The sequence below is a fragment of the Chelonus insularis genome, unplaced genomic scaffold (genome assembly GCF_013357705.1).
Source record: "Chelonus insularis isolate UGA/USDA-ARS -01 unplaced genomic scaffold, ASM1335770v1 contig_568_pilon, whole genome shotgun sequence".
Lineage (NCBI taxonomy): Eukaryota > Metazoa > Arthropoda > Insecta > Hymenoptera > Braconidae > Chelonus > Chelonus insularis.
The window spans coordinates 458,085-475,061 of NW_023276647.1; the positions used below are offsets into that span (position 1 = coordinate 458,085).

Sequence of the window (16,977 nt, forward strand, 5' to 3'; positions counted from 1 at the left end):
AAGTTAACTACATTTCTGTATCAAGTTTTTGACAACAAAATTTATCTAAATCACCAACCAATTTATTTATTTGAATTTATGATAATATTTTTTTTATTAATTTCAGATAGTTTATGGAATTTGGAATAAAATAAGAAAATGATCCAAATGTTGTTGATACGAAACAAATGGTTTATTAAAAATGAAACGATAAAATAAACCAATTTTCGAATGGAAATCATTATTCTACTGATTGGTGAGTAATTTGTCAAAATTTTCAATTCTATATTTTTTATTTCTATTATCAAACTTATATAATCGATCACATTATTAATTCTTCTATCATGATGAGAATTTAAAAGAAAAATAATTTTTTAAACAAGTGTTCTCAAAAAATTTAAATAAGCCATTGCTGTTTTTAAAATCTAAAATAAAATCAGCAAATATATTATGATAATAAATTATCTGTAATTTGTTTAAATAAAATAGAATAGAATACTCACACCACCAAAGCTTCGATATGAAAGTTGTGCCATTTTACCAGCTGTTATACTATTTTGATAATTGGACATAGTTAGAACTAGAATTAACATTTTTGCATCATTTTCTGGTAACTTGTACCAATCAATCATATAAGCTATCATGCCAACTTTTTGTCCCTGTAATTAAAAAAAATTTTTCTTTTCTCTGATGCTCAAATTTTAATTGATTTAATTACCTGTTGAGTTAATAGCTCACCGATATAACAAAATATAAAAATATTGAAAGTAAATGATATAAAAAGAACACCATATGTTAATATTTCAATAGGTCTTGAATGCTCTTTTTCTATTTCCTGAATAATTTGATAAAATTTATTTTAACTTTTGATTATTTAATAAAGAGGATCCTTGTGTCACTGCGAATAAATTCTTCACCATGTCACAAGGATCCTCATAATTGATAGAAATAATTAATTTTCGTACTGCTATAATATAATACCCAAGCAGACATATATTAATTGTGCATCCAAGGAATTCCACAAGACAAACTTCATTTAAAAGCTCCTCGATACGAACAATCAGACTAAAATGAATTTTCTCGTGTCAATTTAAAAAATGTATATCACTTGATAGCTTTTTTAGGATGTTAAAATGGTAATTATTTCAAAAAATATACCTCATAGATCGCAGATGAAGTTCAACAATTTCAGCAATTTTATATTTAACTTCAATTTGCGTGTCACGTTTATTAATGAAACTCTCCAGTCTAGACATAACAATTTGTAATTGGCCACATGCATGTAGAACTAACACAGCACCTAAACTACATGTTGCGACGTTGATGCTGTATCTGATGAAACTAGAAATCCACTGAGTTGCGAAAACTATTTCATAATAAGGACTATGGTCTGCAGTAAATAGCCCTGCGTATACTGGAGATGGAAGTGGATGACGGCTAATGTTACTAGCTGTTAGGATTTTACCTCTTGATAAGGGAGCTATTGTTTGATAAAAAAAGCCACCACCATACATGAAACTAGCACAAAGAGTCGAGATAAATCTACCATTTTTTGCAGAAGCGAGCATGATTTTTCGATCTTCTGATTGATTTGCTCTTCTCCAGTCAATATCGATATGTTCTAGGCACTTGCGAATTTTTTTCTTTCGTGCTAATAGAAAACAATACTTACTCATCACCATGATGGTAAAACTTGTAGGTCCTATTAACTTTATTTTTATTTTTAAATTGATATTTGCAAGTAACATATGTAACAAAGTCGGAATAAATATAAAACACAAAAGAGTAGCACAAATGAGAACAAAAATGTATGAAATGCATTTATGGATAAACGTTGGTTTATCTCTGAAGGGTAGTATACCAAGTGGTATCAAAAACCAACGATTTATTTCAATACTGTATTTCATATCATTTTTTGATTGATCTGTCGGTTTAGGTACTGGTCGTAGAATCTCGGGTTTTTTAAGCATGTTGATGGCCAGATGTCTTTTTAAATACTGAAGCTAAAAAAAGCTTAAAAGTGGAAAGGGTTGGAATAGACAAAACGCGTGCGCGGAATTCTAAAAAACTTTACAACAAATGTGTAAAATATAAATTTGACGTGCGAAAGCTTTATTCGGTTATTGGTTTCATTATTTAATCAACTCGACTGTTTTCGCTGAAAATAAAGTTTTTCGACATGCACCGTAGACTGAGTTTTAAACATCGAACAATGAACTTTAGATCTTTCAATTTATTTTTACTTTTAGTTTGAAAAATTTTATTTGTGTAATTATTTATTATTTTTTGTTGGTGATTGAATTTAAAAATCAATCAACATTTTTATTAATTAGTTACTTAACTATTACAATGATAGTGTTATGAGTGATGATGTGTAATGTTAGTTAGTATGATAATGAAATTAATAGCTCTGCACAATTACATAAAATGCAGTTTTTTAATAATCGAAAAAAATGGTAAGAATAATTCAAAGAATAAAAAAATTTTTAATTACATTAATCAATATTACAAAAATTTATTAGTTATGAATATGTTACCTTTTATGCTCCAACTTTATGAACTTAGATGTTTTATACCATCACTGTTATGACATCATTATTTATTACACAATTAAAAAATTATAATATAGTTCGCAATAGATTCAAAAATGTCATTGAAGTTTTGATAATCTGAAATTATCAAGAGAATCTAACCATCATATTTTATCACATAGTATAAATTAATATATTCCTTACAGATGCAAAACTACGGTATGATAATTCTGCCATTTTTCCAGCAGTTAATCTGATTGGATAATTAGAAATTCGTAATAATAAAATCAACATTCGCGCATCCTTTCCGGATAATTTATACCAGTCAATCATATAAGCTATTGTACCAACTTCTTGTTTCTACAATTAGAATTATATTTCAAGTTTTAACTATTTAGTATAATTTTTTGATATAATTACCTGCTGGGAGAGCTTCTCACCAATATGACAGAGTATAAAAATGTTGAATGTAAATGACGTGAATAGAACACTGTAGGTTGACAAGTCAATGGCTCGTAGATGATCTGTTTCAAATTCCTAAAATTATTTCAATTAATTTTCTTCATAAATAAACTGTTAAATTAAAACATCTTTAATGGTTAATTAAGACACTAAAACTGTCAATAACATTCCATAACTATCGAATTACCAAAATCACTTATTTAATTCTTTTTTTTTTTTCAAGATAATAATCATACCATCAAAATGTAGTAACCAATCAAGCATATAATTGTCGTACTCCCAAGCACTTCTATTAGACAAACTTCATTCAATACCTCTTCTATCTGAGTTATAAAACTTGAAGAAAAATTTTAATCAGACAACTTAAATTCACTAACATTAGTCATATCTCATTACCTCATAGACCGAAGGTGTAGCTCTACAATCTCAGCAACTTTATATTTTATTTCAACTATTGTATCTTGAGTATTGATAAAATTTTCTAGTCTAGATATTACAATTTTCAATTGGCCACATGTATGTAAAACAACAACTGCACCAAGACTACAAGTAGCCACGTTGATGCTATATCTAAGAAAACTTGAAATCCATTGAAATGTAAACACAATTTCATAATAGGGACTGCGATCAGCAACAAAAAGTCCTGCATAAACTGGATATGGTAATGGATATCTACTGATGTTATTAGCTGTTAGGATTTTACCCCTAGCAAGTGGAGCAATGGTTTGATACAAAATTCCACCTCCATACATAAAACTAGCACATATAGTTGAAATAAATCTACCACTTTTTGCATATGCAAGCATGACTTCTCGATCTTCTGATTGTTTGGCTCTTCGCCAATCAATATCGATATGTTCTAGACACTTGCGAATTTTTTGCTTTCGTGCGAGTAAAAAGAAATATTTACTGATGACCATGACAGTAAAATTAGTTGGTCCTATTAATTTTATTTTTATTTTTAAATTGATATTTGCAAGCAACATATGTAAAAGTGCTGGTATCAGTAAAAAACACAAAAGAGAAGCACAAATAAAGGCAAATATATTAGAAATACATTTATGGATAAACGTTGGTTTATCTGTAAGAGGTAGAATACCGAGGGGTATCAAAAACCAACGGTTTATCTCTGTGCTGTACTTTATGTCACTTTTTGATTGATCTGACGGTTGAGGAACCAGACAGAGAATGTCTGGTTTGGCCATTATGTTGATGGTCAGCTGTCTATTACAATACTGAAGCTACAAAAAAATAAAACTTTAAAGTGGAAAGGGTTGGAATAGACAAAACGCGTGCGCAGAATTTTTGAATACTTTTAAAGAAATGTGAGAAGTAAAAGTCTGATGCGTTATGATCAAACTTTTATCTATGTATCGATTTCACCATTTTAAAAAATGCAGCTCTATAGTGACATAAGAAACAATTTTGAAAATAAAAATATCAATAACATTTCTAATGGTTTAAAATTGTTTATAAAAATCAAGAACTGAATATAATAATTGGAAATACTTTTAATAAAATTCTTGTTTTCGAATTTTAACGTTGTGCTATTATTATTATCTAAAGATGGATGAATGAACATGACAGTCAAACAGTTAATGTTACATTGAAGATTATTTATAACAGGTAATAGAATTTACTAATGTTTAAAAATTTCATGTTAGTACAAGTATTATATAATACACCATAAAAGTAGTTTTATATTACAAGAGTTCTTAGTAAATTTAAATATGCTAACGAAGTTCTAAGGATCTACAAATAATAAAATACAATGAAATATTTTATAACATTGAAATTTAATTGATGTTTATTGCACTTACACTACAAAAACTTCGATATGACAGCTCTGCAATTTTTCCAGCAGTAATATTTATTGGATAATTGGACATACTGAGCACCAAAATTAATAATTTTGCATTCTTTGCTGATAATTTATACCAATCAATCATATACGCCACAAAGCCAACCATTTGTCTCTGTAATTCATGAGTTACACATAAATGTTCACTGTCTTATTATACAAAAAAAGCTTGTAATAAAATTTGGATTACTTGCTGAGATAGTTTTTCACCAATGTAGCAAAATATAAAAATATTAAATGTAAATGATATGAACAAAACACTGTATGTCAGTATCTCAATAGCTCTTGGATGTTCTTTATCAAGTTCCTGTAATGATTTTCTATAGTTATCAAGAACAATTAATGGTAATTGTAATCATACCGCTAAAATGTAGTAACCTAATAAACATATATTTAGTGTGCATCCAAGAAATTCTACAAGACATACTTCATTTAATATTTCCTCTATACGAATTATAAAACTAAAATCACAATAATAACATTCTATAAAACACTATCAATGGTATCAATCAGATACTTGATATTTTAATGAAAAAACATACTTTATCGAACGAAGATGAAGTTCGATAAGCTCTGCAATTTTTAATTTTAACTCAAATGGTGAGTCTGTTTCATCAACAAGAGTCTCTAGTCGAGACATGATGATGTTTAACTGACCACATGCATGAAGCGCTAAAATTGCTCCTGAGCTACATGTAGCAACACTGATGCTGTATCTAACGAAATCTGAAAACCACTGAGCTATAAAAACAATTTCATAATAAGGACTGTGATCAGCAACAAACAATCCTGAATAAACAGGATATGGTAGAGGACGTATACTGATATTATTAGCTGTCAAAATTTTGCCTCGAGAAAGTGGTGCAATAGTCTGATAAAACAGCCCACCACCATACATGAAAATAGCACAAAGTGTTGTAATGAATCTGCTATGTCTTGCATGAGTCACCATTATTTTTCGGTCGTTATCTCGTCTTAGTCTTCGCCAATCTATATTAATGTCGTCTAGACATTGACGCATTTTTCCTCTTCTCATCACTAGGAAATAATATTTACTCATCACCATAACACTAAAACTCATTGGCCCTATTAATGTTAATTTTCTTTTGAATCCTTTTTCAGAAATTATCATGTGAAACATGGTTGGAATAAAAATAAAACATAAAAGTAAAGTACAAATCATAATTAAAAGTTCTGATAAGATTTTTTTTACTTTTGAAGCATTTAATTCAACTGGCCAGAGACCAATTGGTTGCAAAAACCACCGATTCATTTCTATACTATATTCTATGTCAGATTTGGATTGTTCTGTCAGTTCAGGCACCTGACAAAGTATCTCTGGTTTTTTCTTCATGTTTGTAACTTGTCTTTTAAAATACTAAAGCTGCAAAAAAAACTTTCTAGTGGGGAGGGTAAAAAATTGAAAATGGCATGCGCAGAATTGTTAATAACTTTAAAACAAATGTGTGACGTTAATGTCTGCAATAAACCTAAAAACTTTTTGTCTTTATCGAACTCATAATTAAATCATGTTAAGCTTTTATGAAAAATCGTACTTTTTAGTGCGTGTGCGTGGTAGCTTGATAAGTTTTGAACTAAACGAAAATAGAAGAATGGGAATAAAGAAGAAGCTTAAATTTCAGTAAAAGTATTATTCCAACTCATGCAAATTTATCTTATTAAAGTATATAAATATAATCATTTTTAATTTTTTTTTGAAAATAAGTCTAGTTGATATCAATAATATCACCAGTGTTGTAACCGATGAAATATATAATCAGTGTACCTTCAATAAACTCGATAAGACACACTTTATTCATGATCTCTTTGATACAAGCTATAAAAAACAAATCAATGATAAGCTTCTAAGACTTTTGGGATTTTTTTGTGATATCTCATCATCAATAAGTGATTCAATTCAAGTCACAGTAATTATTAATTGATTATATCCACGAAACATCAGTGCAACACCTATCTTTCATTAAAAGTGCAACTGCATAAAAGAACCCACCCAAGATTCTGCAACTAGAATCTTTAATTTTTTTCCATGTTCAGTGTTAACTGATTTTTGTAATATTGAAGCTAAAAAAACGCACTGCTTGTAAACTAAAAAAAAATTACAAAAGTTTACAATAAATGTGATGACAGTGCGCTGAAAAATGCCTTCATTGTTCATTAAAAATTGTTTTTATATGAATAATGGCTAACATACATTATATAATATAATAACAATTTTTTTATAATATCAAAGTTCTCAATAAATTTAGATATGCTATTGAAGTTCTGATAATCTGAAAAATAAATTTATTGTTAACATTTAATGCAATTAGTCATTTTTATAGAATATATCAGTTAATTACCGCAGAAAAACTGTGATATGATAATGTCATCATTTTTCCAGCAGTCAAATTGTTAGAGTAATGAGAAATTTTTATAATCAAAATCAATATTTTAGCATCCTTTCCTGATAACTTATACCATTTTATCATGTAAGCTGTATTACCAATTTTTTCTTTCTATACTGGTAAAACATTATTTGAATGTATCATTATAAATAACTAGTATTTATTAAATATACCTGTCGAGATAACATTTCACCAATGTAACAAAATATAAAAATATTAAATGTAAATGACACGAGAAGGACACTGTATGTTAATATTTCAATAGCTCGTGTATGTTCCTTTTCAATCTCCTAAAATTTTTTTTTTCTTTATGAATAATTCATCATAGTTAATAATATTCATACCACTAAGATGCAGTAACCGATCAAACACAAAACCAATGTACTTCCAAGCACTTCTATAAGACACACTTCATTTAATAATTTTTCTATACGAGATATGAAACTAAAAAGATAAAAAAATTAATTTCAAAACAAAAAATTATTCATTGAAACTAATTTTTTATTTCAATGCAATAAAAATAATTTTAAACAAATAATTACTTCATAGATCGTAGGTGAAGCTCTACAATCGTAGCAGTTTTTGATTTTATATTACCTGCCAAGGTGTCAGCATCAATGAATTCCTCAAGTCGAGACATGATAATTTTCAGTTGACCACATATATGAAGAACAAATGTCACACCTAGACTGCACATTGCACCACCAACACTGTATCTAACAAAATCTGAAAACCATTGAGCAATAAAAAAAATTTCATATAGAGGACTTGTTTCAACAACAATAAATCCTGGATGAGGTAGTGGTCGAATGCTGACATTGTTGGCTGTTAAGATTGTTCCTCTTGCAAGAGGTGCAATAGTATGATAAAAAATACCACCTGCATACAAAAAAATTGCACAAAAACTCATGATAAATCGACTGTGTTTGGCATAAGCCCACATAATTTTCCGATCATTTGTATGTCTGATTTGATGCCAGTCAGTATCAATATGTTTGAAGCATTTGCGGATGCTTTTATGTTTAGCTAGTAAGAAGTAATATTTGCTTATCACCATGACTCCAAAACATATAGGTCCAGCAAATATTAATTTTTGTTCAAGATTTTTTTCAATAATTATCACATGAAGAAGTGTAGGGATGAAGTTAAACGACAATAGGAAACTGGCAATTACTATCAAGATTTTTAGTAAACACTTTTCTGTCGTTGAAGCATGGGGATCAATTGGCCAAAGTCCTATAGGCTTTAAAAACCAGCGACTCATTTCTATACTGTACTCTATGTCTTTTTTTACTTGATTTGATAAATCAGGTACTCTTGAAAGTTGTTCTGGTTTTTTTTTCATGTCAATTGTCAGACGTCTTTTATAATACTAAAGCTAAAAAAAAAACTTTACAATGACGAGGGTGAAAAATGTAAAATGGCATGCGCAGAATTTTTAATAACTTTTAAATGCATGTGTGAAAAACTAGTTTGTTTCAGTAAACTAAGAAAAGTTTATTCATTGATCTTCTAAATGAATATAGTTTTTTTTTTTAGAAATTTACCGTGATGATGATGCAAAAGTTTTTAAAAAGACTTTTAATTTGAAAAAAGTGTAGATTATTATTTTAGCACTAAAGTTTAAATAATATGGTTTTAGATAACGTAAATTTGCAATGTATTTATGAAAACAAGTTTAAGAATTCAAATTCTACTCTTGGTAATCATCTACTTATACTGTCAACCGGGGCTACTTTGACTTTGCAGGACTACTTTAATGATTTTGATTAGCTTGTAATGCACAAATTTTCTGAGCCTTCTCTCAAAATCGTAAAACAAAACTGGTCAAAGAAGCCCCGGTTTACCATACTCAACGTAATCACATATATATTTACAACATTACAGATCGTAGTATATTAAAATATCCTAATGCAGTTTTAAGAATCTAAAATTGTGAAAATAATTGTTAAAGTTGATAATACTTATCACCAGTGTTGCAATGAATTTACTTACAGCACAAAAATTACGATATGACAATTCTGTCATTTTGCCAGCAGTGATAGTGTTTGGACGATTAGATACTGCCAGGAGTAATATCAATCCTAATGCATCTTGTTTTTGTAAATTATACCAATTAATCATGTATGCTGTAACACCAACTTTTTGTCCCTGAAATGAAAAAAAAATAATTTTGTTCTCAACTCAAAATTGCTTTAATGAATTACCTGTTGAGATAAAATTTCGCCAATATAACAAAAGATAAAAATATTAAATGTAAAAGATATGAAAAGGATCACATAAGCTAGAATAGCTGCTGGTTCAACATGATCTTTTTCTAATTCCTAAAATAATGTACTCTCTGATGAAAACTAGTATTTTTTCAACATAATATCAATAATTATACATGATCATACCACTAAAGTATAATAAGTAAGAACGCACATATTGATAGTACACCCACAAAATTCGACAAAGCACACCTCACTGAGTATTAATTGAATATGAGCTATGAATCTGAAATGTATTTTAAATTTATATCTAACACTTTGTGATTTAGAAACAAGAAAATTTACCTCATTGATCGTAGATGGAGTTCATTAATTTCTGCAATTTTACGTTTCACTTCATATCTTGTGTCTGATGGACAAATAAAATTTTCAAGCTTCCCCACAACAATTTCCAGCTGACCACAAACATGGAGAACAAAACCTAAACCTAAGCTGCATGCTGCAACATTTGTGCTGTACCTAACACATTCTGAAAGCCATTGGAAGAAGAATACAATTTCATAACTTGGGCTTGTTTCAGCACTAAATAATCCTGAATAAATAGGATGCGGTAAAACTCGTACACTAACATTAACAGTTGATAAAGCTTTGCTTGCTAAAATTGGTCTGGCAGTATAATAAAAAAATCCACCAGCGTACATAAACATAGCACAAAGACTCGAAATAAATCTACCATGTTTGGCATATGTAAGCATAATTTCACGGTCTTCTTTGGTATTGCTTCTTCTCCAGTCTAAGCTAATATTATTGATGCATTCACGAATGTAGTTCTTTCTTGCAATCAAAAAGCTATATTTACTCATCACCATAATAGCAAAATTGAGAGGCCCACACATCATTATTCTTGTTTCTAAATCCTTTACAGTGATAAACATATGAAGAGTATAAGGTATGAATATAAAACACATGAGTAGATAACAAATACTAATTAATGCTTTAGATAATAATTTTTCATTCATTGAAGCATTTTTATCAACTGGCCATATACCAAGGGGTGTTGAAATCCAACGATTTATCTCAATACTGTATTTAATATCATTTTCAACTTGATCTATGGATTCTGATGAATCAGAGATCTTAGTTTTTTTTTCATGTTCATTGTAAGACGTTTTTTAAAATACTGATGCTAAAAAAATTCAAGTATCAAGTGGGAGTGGTTGATGTAACGCGTGCGCAGAATTTTTTCAATACAAAGACCTCTGTGAAAAATAGATCTGTTGTAATGTTAAAAAAACTCTAAATAATTGATAATGCAATTAAATGAAAATTTGCGGTTCTGTGAATATAACAAAACTTTTATATGTCATTGAACGCAGAATACTTAGAAAAACAAAGATATTTTTGAAATAAACATTTTCTACAAAATTTAGGTTTGATTTATTATTTATTTAAAACAGATCATGCTAATTCTACTTAGAACTATGGTAAAATTAATAAGCCAATTTAATTTATTCAGCCATTGCTCTTAACATATTTAAATATGCTACTGAAGTCTTCATTATCTAAGATATAAATAACATTAAAGTAGAAAAAATTTATGAGTAATAATTAATTTTTTTTTTTTACTTACAGAACCAAAGCTTCGAATGTTTAAATCCATAAAACCACAAGCAGTTATTCGACGAGGATAATTAGCCATGGCGATGATTAAAAGCAATGATAATATTTTTTTCCCAGATATTTTGTACCAGTCACTCATGTAAGTAAAATTTCCAATTGACGCACACTTTTTCATTTTATTATAAATATTTTATTTAATAATTCATTCATTCTTAAAAATATATTAAATTTTAATTACCTGCTCTTGTAAAATTTCACCAATATAACAAAATATAAAAATGTTTAAAGTCAAAGATATCAACAAAATGGTATAAGTCAAGATAGATACTGGTTCATTATCATTCCATTTCTATATTTTCAATGATAATAACAAAATAGTGAATATAATTTTAGCAAATCACCCAGTTAGTTTTGACAAAAGTTTAATAATGAAATAAAGCTTTTAATTACCATCATGCAGTAGTATCCTAGCCAACATATCAGAAATGTTGATGATAGCACTTCAATAAGACAAATTTCTCGAAGCATTTTTTCTACGCGTCCCGAAAAACTGATTAAAATAAAAATATAATAGTAAAAATATTTCTAGAATTAAAAATGTAATATTACACTCACCTTATAATTTTGACGTGGCATTGAATAATGAACGCAATTTTATCATTAACCATATCATGTTCAGTCTCATATTTACAATCAACTAGTTTTTGTAATCGTGATTTTATAATATCAACATGTCCACTAATATGACTAGCAGACATAGCAGCTAAGCCACAAGCTGCCGTAATAACAATATAACAAATAGTTGAACCAAGTAAACGAATACCAAAAATAATTTCTCGTGCTGGTGTAGCTTGAGTATTAAAAAGATGATCGTATATTGAAGGTGGTGCTGGTTTCACTAGTCCTTTCTTTTTATTTACATGTCTATTCCACAATGGCATTATAGTAGTAAAAGCATATCCACCACTAAATATAAAAAAAGCACAAAGTTTGGTAATTTTTTTTCCAAATTTTGATTTTTCTAACATCATCTGACGTTCTTCTTCAGCCTTAACAATTTTCCAATCATTTTCTATTTGCCGGAGACAATTGATAATTATTTTTGTACGATAAATCACTAGTATATATTTGATAAAAGTTGATAACATAAAACTAGAAGGTCCAAATAATATTATTCTGTGTGATAGAGTTTTTCCAGTCATGTATACATAATGAAGACGAGGTATTATGCTAAAAAGTAACACGGCTAAATTGAATAAAATTAATAGAATTGAAATTAATTTTTGAAAAAATTTTGAATTATCAGCAATGATCCACCACAACCCAAGAGGTTTAAGAGCCCATCGAGTTAATTGAAAAATATATTGAATATCTTCATCTAAACTACTCATACTCTCTGATGATTTCATCTTCTTTTTTTTCTTCTGATAATTTAAAAGTTCTGAAAGTACTAAATAGTCAACGGCCTGTCTGTTATTGAAAGGAAGGGTGCGTAAATTTTACGTTGACTAAAATGAATCGACGCATGCGTTCAATTAATACTACATGTATGAATAAAAGTGGCTGCTAGAATTAATTGTGAAACTATAGAGGGTGTATTGACACTTGTGAGCAATACTACTTCGATAATAAACCAAATTAATTATCATTCTTTAAAAAATTTTCATATTTATTATGAAGTGAATATATTTTGTTTTTTGTTCAATTGATAAAATAATATTGCTATTTCACTCAGCCATTGTTCTTAACATATTCAAATATGCTACTGACGTTTTAATTATCTGAAATGAATTAAAAAATTTTAATGAAAAATTATGAAGAAAAAAATAACTTTAAAGTAAAATCAATTATAATTAATTACTTGTGACAAGTTGAATGATCAAAAAAATTTTTATAATCATACTTACACTTCCGAAACTTCGTAAATTTAAATCCATCATTCCTCCAGCAGTTATTTTACATGGTAAGCGGGCCACTGCAATAATTAACGAAAGGGATAGTCCCTTATTTCCAGGAATTTCATACCAGTTGATCATGTAAGCTGAATTACCAATCGATGCACACTGTTTTATATGTAAATTTCATTCATTAATTTACAAGTGAGTAAAATCTAATTAATAAAAAAGTAAATTTACTTGTTGTTGAAGTACTTCACCAATATAACAGAATATAAATATATTAAAGCACAGAGAAATTAGCAACATGAAATATGTTATTATTGCAACAGTTTCACTATTTTCCCATTCCTGTCAACATTAATATATATTAATTGGAAATAACTGTAGCTTTGAAATTTTGATTAAATAACTTGTTAAATTTCTCAAATACCGTCATACAATAATATTCAAGTAAGCAAATAATCAATGTTGATGCTACCACTTCAATTAAACAGATACCTCTAAGTAAACTTTCAAGATTTTTTGAAAATCTACACAAACAAATTTATTGTTAATAATACTTATTTAAAAATGAACAAAAAAAGATGTAATGTAACAAATACTCACTTCAACATTCTCACATGACATTGAACAATGTACGAAATTCGATCATTAAATGAATCATCTCCTTTCTCTTTAATAATGTAATTATCAATGAGACTTTTAAGTCTGGAGTTGATCAAAATGACTTGTCCACAAATATGACTAGCACACATAGCACCTAAATTACACGCAGCTGTTGTAATAATATAAGTAGCAGTCGCTCCTAGGACATTGACCCAATAAATAATTTCATAAGCTGGAGAAGTTTGAGAATCAAGAAACAAATCATATCCAGGATATACTTCTGTTCTTATTGTGTTATTAAACTCATCTAATTCTGTATCTGCTAAAAGAGGCATGATTGTATCATAAGAAAGTCCTCCACTGAACATGAATACAGCACAAACACTAGTTAGATTTCTGCCAAATCTGATACTCTTCAACATAAAGGCTCGATTCTCTTCACTTTCCACTGCTATTGAAACCCAGTCATCTTTGATATGTTTGAAGCAAAGTTGCACCATATTAGCTTGGAATATTATTAGGTAATATTTAATAAAACTGGTAAGAGTAAATCCAATTGGACCGAATAATAAAATACGTGCTGCAAGATCTTTTTCTACAAAAATCATATGAATACTACTTGGTATAATGATGGAGAGCATCATGAATGTATTTATTGAAATTAGAACGAAAGAAATTATTTTATTGGATAATTTTTTGTCACTTGAAAGTATCCACCATAATCCTAAAGGTTTAAAAACCCACCGGGTGAACTGAAATATATATTCGATATCTTTATTAAGCTGAACAACAAGATGTTTTGATGAATCCATGCTTAGAACTATTTCCCTGTGAAAATGAGATATATGTAAGATATATCCCATATGTATCTGGGATATATTCAATACACATCCTATTTTTGCAGGGATTGTCATCGAGTGGGGGAGAGTTAACTAGTGTAATATAGCTTACAAAGTTTTTCAATTATTTTCTTATATTTAAAAGTTTAATTTCTACGCATGCGTTTTATTATTCTGAACATGGAATTGCAAACGTGAGGGTCGCTGCCAAAGTGACAATCAAGAGTGCTCTTATGAATATCAGTTTGAATTACAAAAATTTGCTAAAACAAATTTAAAAAACAAAACTTTTTTAATTATTGACGGGTTTTTAATGAAAATAAATATTTGAAATTACTTTGAATCTCAATGATACAAATGAAAATATTTTTTTTTTATCTAAGTGATTTGTACGAAGTTGATAGGATTGAATTTAAATCAATCTGTCACAGTTCTCAACATATTTAAATATACTACTGATGTTTTAATTATCTGAAATACGTTTTAAGAAACAAACTAATGTAATTTTGCTTATAAATGATAAATAATTATTTTTACTTACGCTACCAAAACTTCTTATATTTAAATCCATCAATCCCCCGGCAGTTATTTTGAGTGGATAATTGGCCATTGCAATTACAAGCATCAGAGATAATCCTGCTTTTCCATTTAATTGATACCATTTAATCATGTAAGTTGATTGTCCAATAGATGCACACTGTTATAAAAATTGTTAAACAATACATCATTTTTTTGCAGGTGAAATTTTTATTGAATAAATGTCACGATTAATTATTTACTTGCTCTTGTAATATTTCTCCAATATAACAAAAAATAAACATATTACAACTCAGTGAAATTATTAACACAATGTACGTTACTAGAACAATCGTTTCACTATTAGTCCATTCCTGAAATTAATTTTATCTCCACTGTATTTATTAGAAAATTACTATTAAAATAAATGAATAATTAATATTATTTTGAGTAATTCAGTTTCAATCACCATCAAAAAATAATATTCAAGTAAACATATGATTAATGTTGAAGCTAACACTTCAACAAGACAAATTTCTCGTAACATTTGTTCAATCATCTCTGCAAATCTGAATGATTATTAAGTTTATTTTTTTTTATTATTATTATAATTATTAAAAAAAAAGCTTACCTTAAAATTCTTACATGACTTTTGATGATAACAGCTATTTGACGATCAAGTAATTTTTTCGATGATTGATTTGTATCACTAACCAGATCATACAGTAATGTATTAAGTATATCAACTTGTCCACAAATATGGCTTGCAAATAATGCAGCCAAACTGCATGCTGCTACTGCCAATGTATAAGTTATGATAGAACCCACTAGATGAACAAAAAAAACTATTTCATAAGTTGGAGTAGCTTGGGAATCAAAAACAGAGTCATATCCAAAATAAATATGAGGACGTCTTGTTTTATTTCCTATCATTGGAGAAACGTTTAAAAAAAATGGCATAACAGTATGATAAGAAATACCACCACTATACATGAAAAATGTACAAAAAGTCATAAACTTTCGGCCCAACTTAACGTATTCATACATTTTAAGTCGATTTTTTTCTGATAACACCAATTTCCAATCATCTCTGATGTGTTTGAAACACTGTTTAGCTACTTTCATCTTAAATATTATTATACAGTATTTAATACAACTTGTTGAACCAAATCCTATAGGTCCAAATAGAATGATCCTTTTTGATAGATCTTTTTCTTTTCTGATCATGTAAATACTGCCCGGAATAAGCATGAAAAGCATGAGAGATGTGTTAATAATAATTATAGAATAAGATGAAAATTTGTAAAATTTTTTATTCGTTTTATTCATTAGCCACCATAGTCCCAAGGGTTTGAAAAGCCATTCACAAAATTGAAAAGTGTAGTCTGTGGCTTTATTGAACGGATCTATGATGTTGCTTTTGTCCATACTTACTTCAATTATTATAAAAAGTAACTGTAAAGTAACTGCAAGGTCTAGTTGTTATTAAAGCAAAAACTTTTTCAATTAATGTTGAATTGTTTTCTTTTACAAAATTAATTCTACGCATGCGTTTTGTTTACGTTGCGCACATTAAAACTTTTTATAGTATGATTTTGTCAAGCACAGAGTATGTTAGCCATAAATTCAATTTGCAGTTATGAAAAGAATTTTTTACATCTTGATAAATAATAAAGTATTTTAAAACTGAATTAATCATAAAAATTACTGGAATGTTATCAAATTAAGTGCATATTTTATTCTTGTGAACAATGGGCAACATTGTGAGTAAATAATTTTTATGATTTATCACAAAGTCAAGAAACTATTAACTAAATGTATCTAGATGATAAGTTAAAAGGGAGTATAATAGAAATTTATTATTGACTTAACTTTTGACTATTAATAATTTAATTACTAAAACTAATAATCGATGCCATATTGGTTACTTCTATCATCTCCTAGAAGTTTATCAATTGAGAATATTATGATCGATTCAATTAGTATTATTAAAATCTCTTTGAAATTAGTATTAACGTACAAATTTATTGCCAATTAATTCGAAAATTAA

The 16,977-nt window shown here is 28.3% G+C and overlaps 6 protein-coding genes across 6 annotated transcripts; all 6 read right to left on the reverse strand.

Moving 5' to 3' along the window:
* Nucleotides 1-308: 308 nt before the first annotated feature.
* On the reverse strand, nucleotides 309-3,909 carry LOC118070202 (odorant receptor 85b-like). Its single transcript, XM_035088656.1, has 10 exons — nucleotides 3,369-3,909; nucleotides 3,209-3,308; nucleotides 2,931-3,047; nucleotides 2,715-2,870; nucleotides 2,604-2,648; nucleotides 1,138-1,982; nucleotides 945-1,044; nucleotides 698-799; nucleotides 483-638; nucleotides 309-404 (listed from the first exon to the last, which is right to left on the reverse strand). The coding sequence occupies exons 1-10, from the start codon at nucleotides 3,890-3,892 to the stop codon at nucleotides 354-356; spliced, it is 2,196 nt and encodes a 731-aa protein (XP_034944547.1). The 5' UTR covers nucleotides 3,893-3,909; the 3' UTR covers nucleotides 309-353.
* A 695-nt stretch (nucleotides 3,910-4,604) lies between these two features.
* LOC118070203 (uncharacterized) lies at nucleotides 4,605-10,600 on the reverse strand. The gene is made up of 10 exons (XM_035088657.1): nucleotides 9,794-10,600; nucleotides 9,635-9,734; nucleotides 9,446-9,562; nucleotides 9,203-9,389; nucleotides 7,836-8,117; nucleotides 5,376-6,195; nucleotides 5,195-5,294; nucleotides 5,024-5,140; nucleotides 4,793-4,948; nucleotides 4,605-4,724 (listed from the first exon to the last, which is right to left on the reverse strand). Exons 1-10 carry the CDS (start codon nucleotides 10,465-10,467, stop codon nucleotides 4,671-4,673), a joined length of 2,607 nt encoding a protein of 868 aa, XP_034944548.1. The 5' UTR covers nucleotides 10,468-10,600; the 3' UTR covers nucleotides 4,605-4,670.
* Nucleotides 7,011-9,097, reverse strand: LOC118070297 (putative odorant receptor 83c). The gene is made up of 5 exons (XM_035088830.1): nucleotides 7,781-9,097; nucleotides 7,583-7,682; nucleotides 7,412-7,528; nucleotides 7,194-7,349; nucleotides 7,011-7,124 (listed from the first exon to the last, which is right to left on the reverse strand). The coding sequence occupies exons 1-5, from the start codon at nucleotides 8,581-8,583 to the stop codon at nucleotides 7,071-7,073; spliced, it is 1,230 nt and encodes a 409-aa protein (XP_034944721.1). The 5' UTR covers nucleotides 8,584-9,097; the 3' UTR covers nucleotides 7,011-7,070.
* Nucleotides 10,601-10,935: 335 nt separating the features above from the next.
* Nucleotides 10,936-12,477, reverse strand: LOC118070204 (odorant receptor 22c-like). Its single transcript, XM_035088658.1, has 6 exons — nucleotides 12,376-12,477; nucleotides 11,684-12,117; nucleotides 11,519-11,618; nucleotides 11,307-11,417; nucleotides 11,079-11,234; nucleotides 10,936-11,010 (listed from the first exon to the last, which is right to left on the reverse strand). Exons 1-6 carry the CDS (start codon nucleotides 12,475-12,477, stop codon nucleotides 10,957-10,959), a joined length of 957 nt encoding a protein of 318 aa, XP_034944549.1. The 3' UTR covers nucleotides 10,936-10,956.
* A 246-nt stretch (nucleotides 12,478-12,723) lies between these two features.
* LOC118070205 (odorant receptor 85c-like) lies at nucleotides 12,724-14,384 on the reverse strand. The gene is made up of 5 exons (XM_035088659.1): nucleotides 13,573-14,384; nucleotides 13,397-13,496; nucleotides 13,204-13,314; nucleotides 12,976-13,131; nucleotides 12,724-12,849 (listed from the first exon to the last, which is right to left on the reverse strand). The coding sequence occupies exons 1-5, from the start codon at nucleotides 14,382-14,384 to the stop codon at nucleotides 12,796-12,798; spliced, it is 1,233 nt and encodes a 410-aa protein (XP_034944550.1). The 3' UTR covers nucleotides 12,724-12,795.
* Nucleotides 14,385-14,828: 444 nt separating this feature from the next.
* Nucleotides 14,829-15,984, reverse strand: LOC118070301 (odorant receptor 67c-like). Its single transcript, XM_035088840.1, has 5 exons — nucleotides 15,559-15,984; nucleotides 15,397-15,496; nucleotides 15,191-15,301; nucleotides 14,953-15,108; nucleotides 14,829-14,882 (listed from the first exon to the last, which is right to left on the reverse strand). The coding sequence occupies exons 1-5, from the start codon at nucleotides 15,972-15,974 to the stop codon at nucleotides 14,829-14,831; spliced, it is 837 nt and encodes a 278-aa protein (XP_034944731.1). The 5' UTR covers nucleotides 15,975-15,984.
* Between the last annotated feature and the right edge of the window lie 993 nt (nucleotides 15,985-16,977).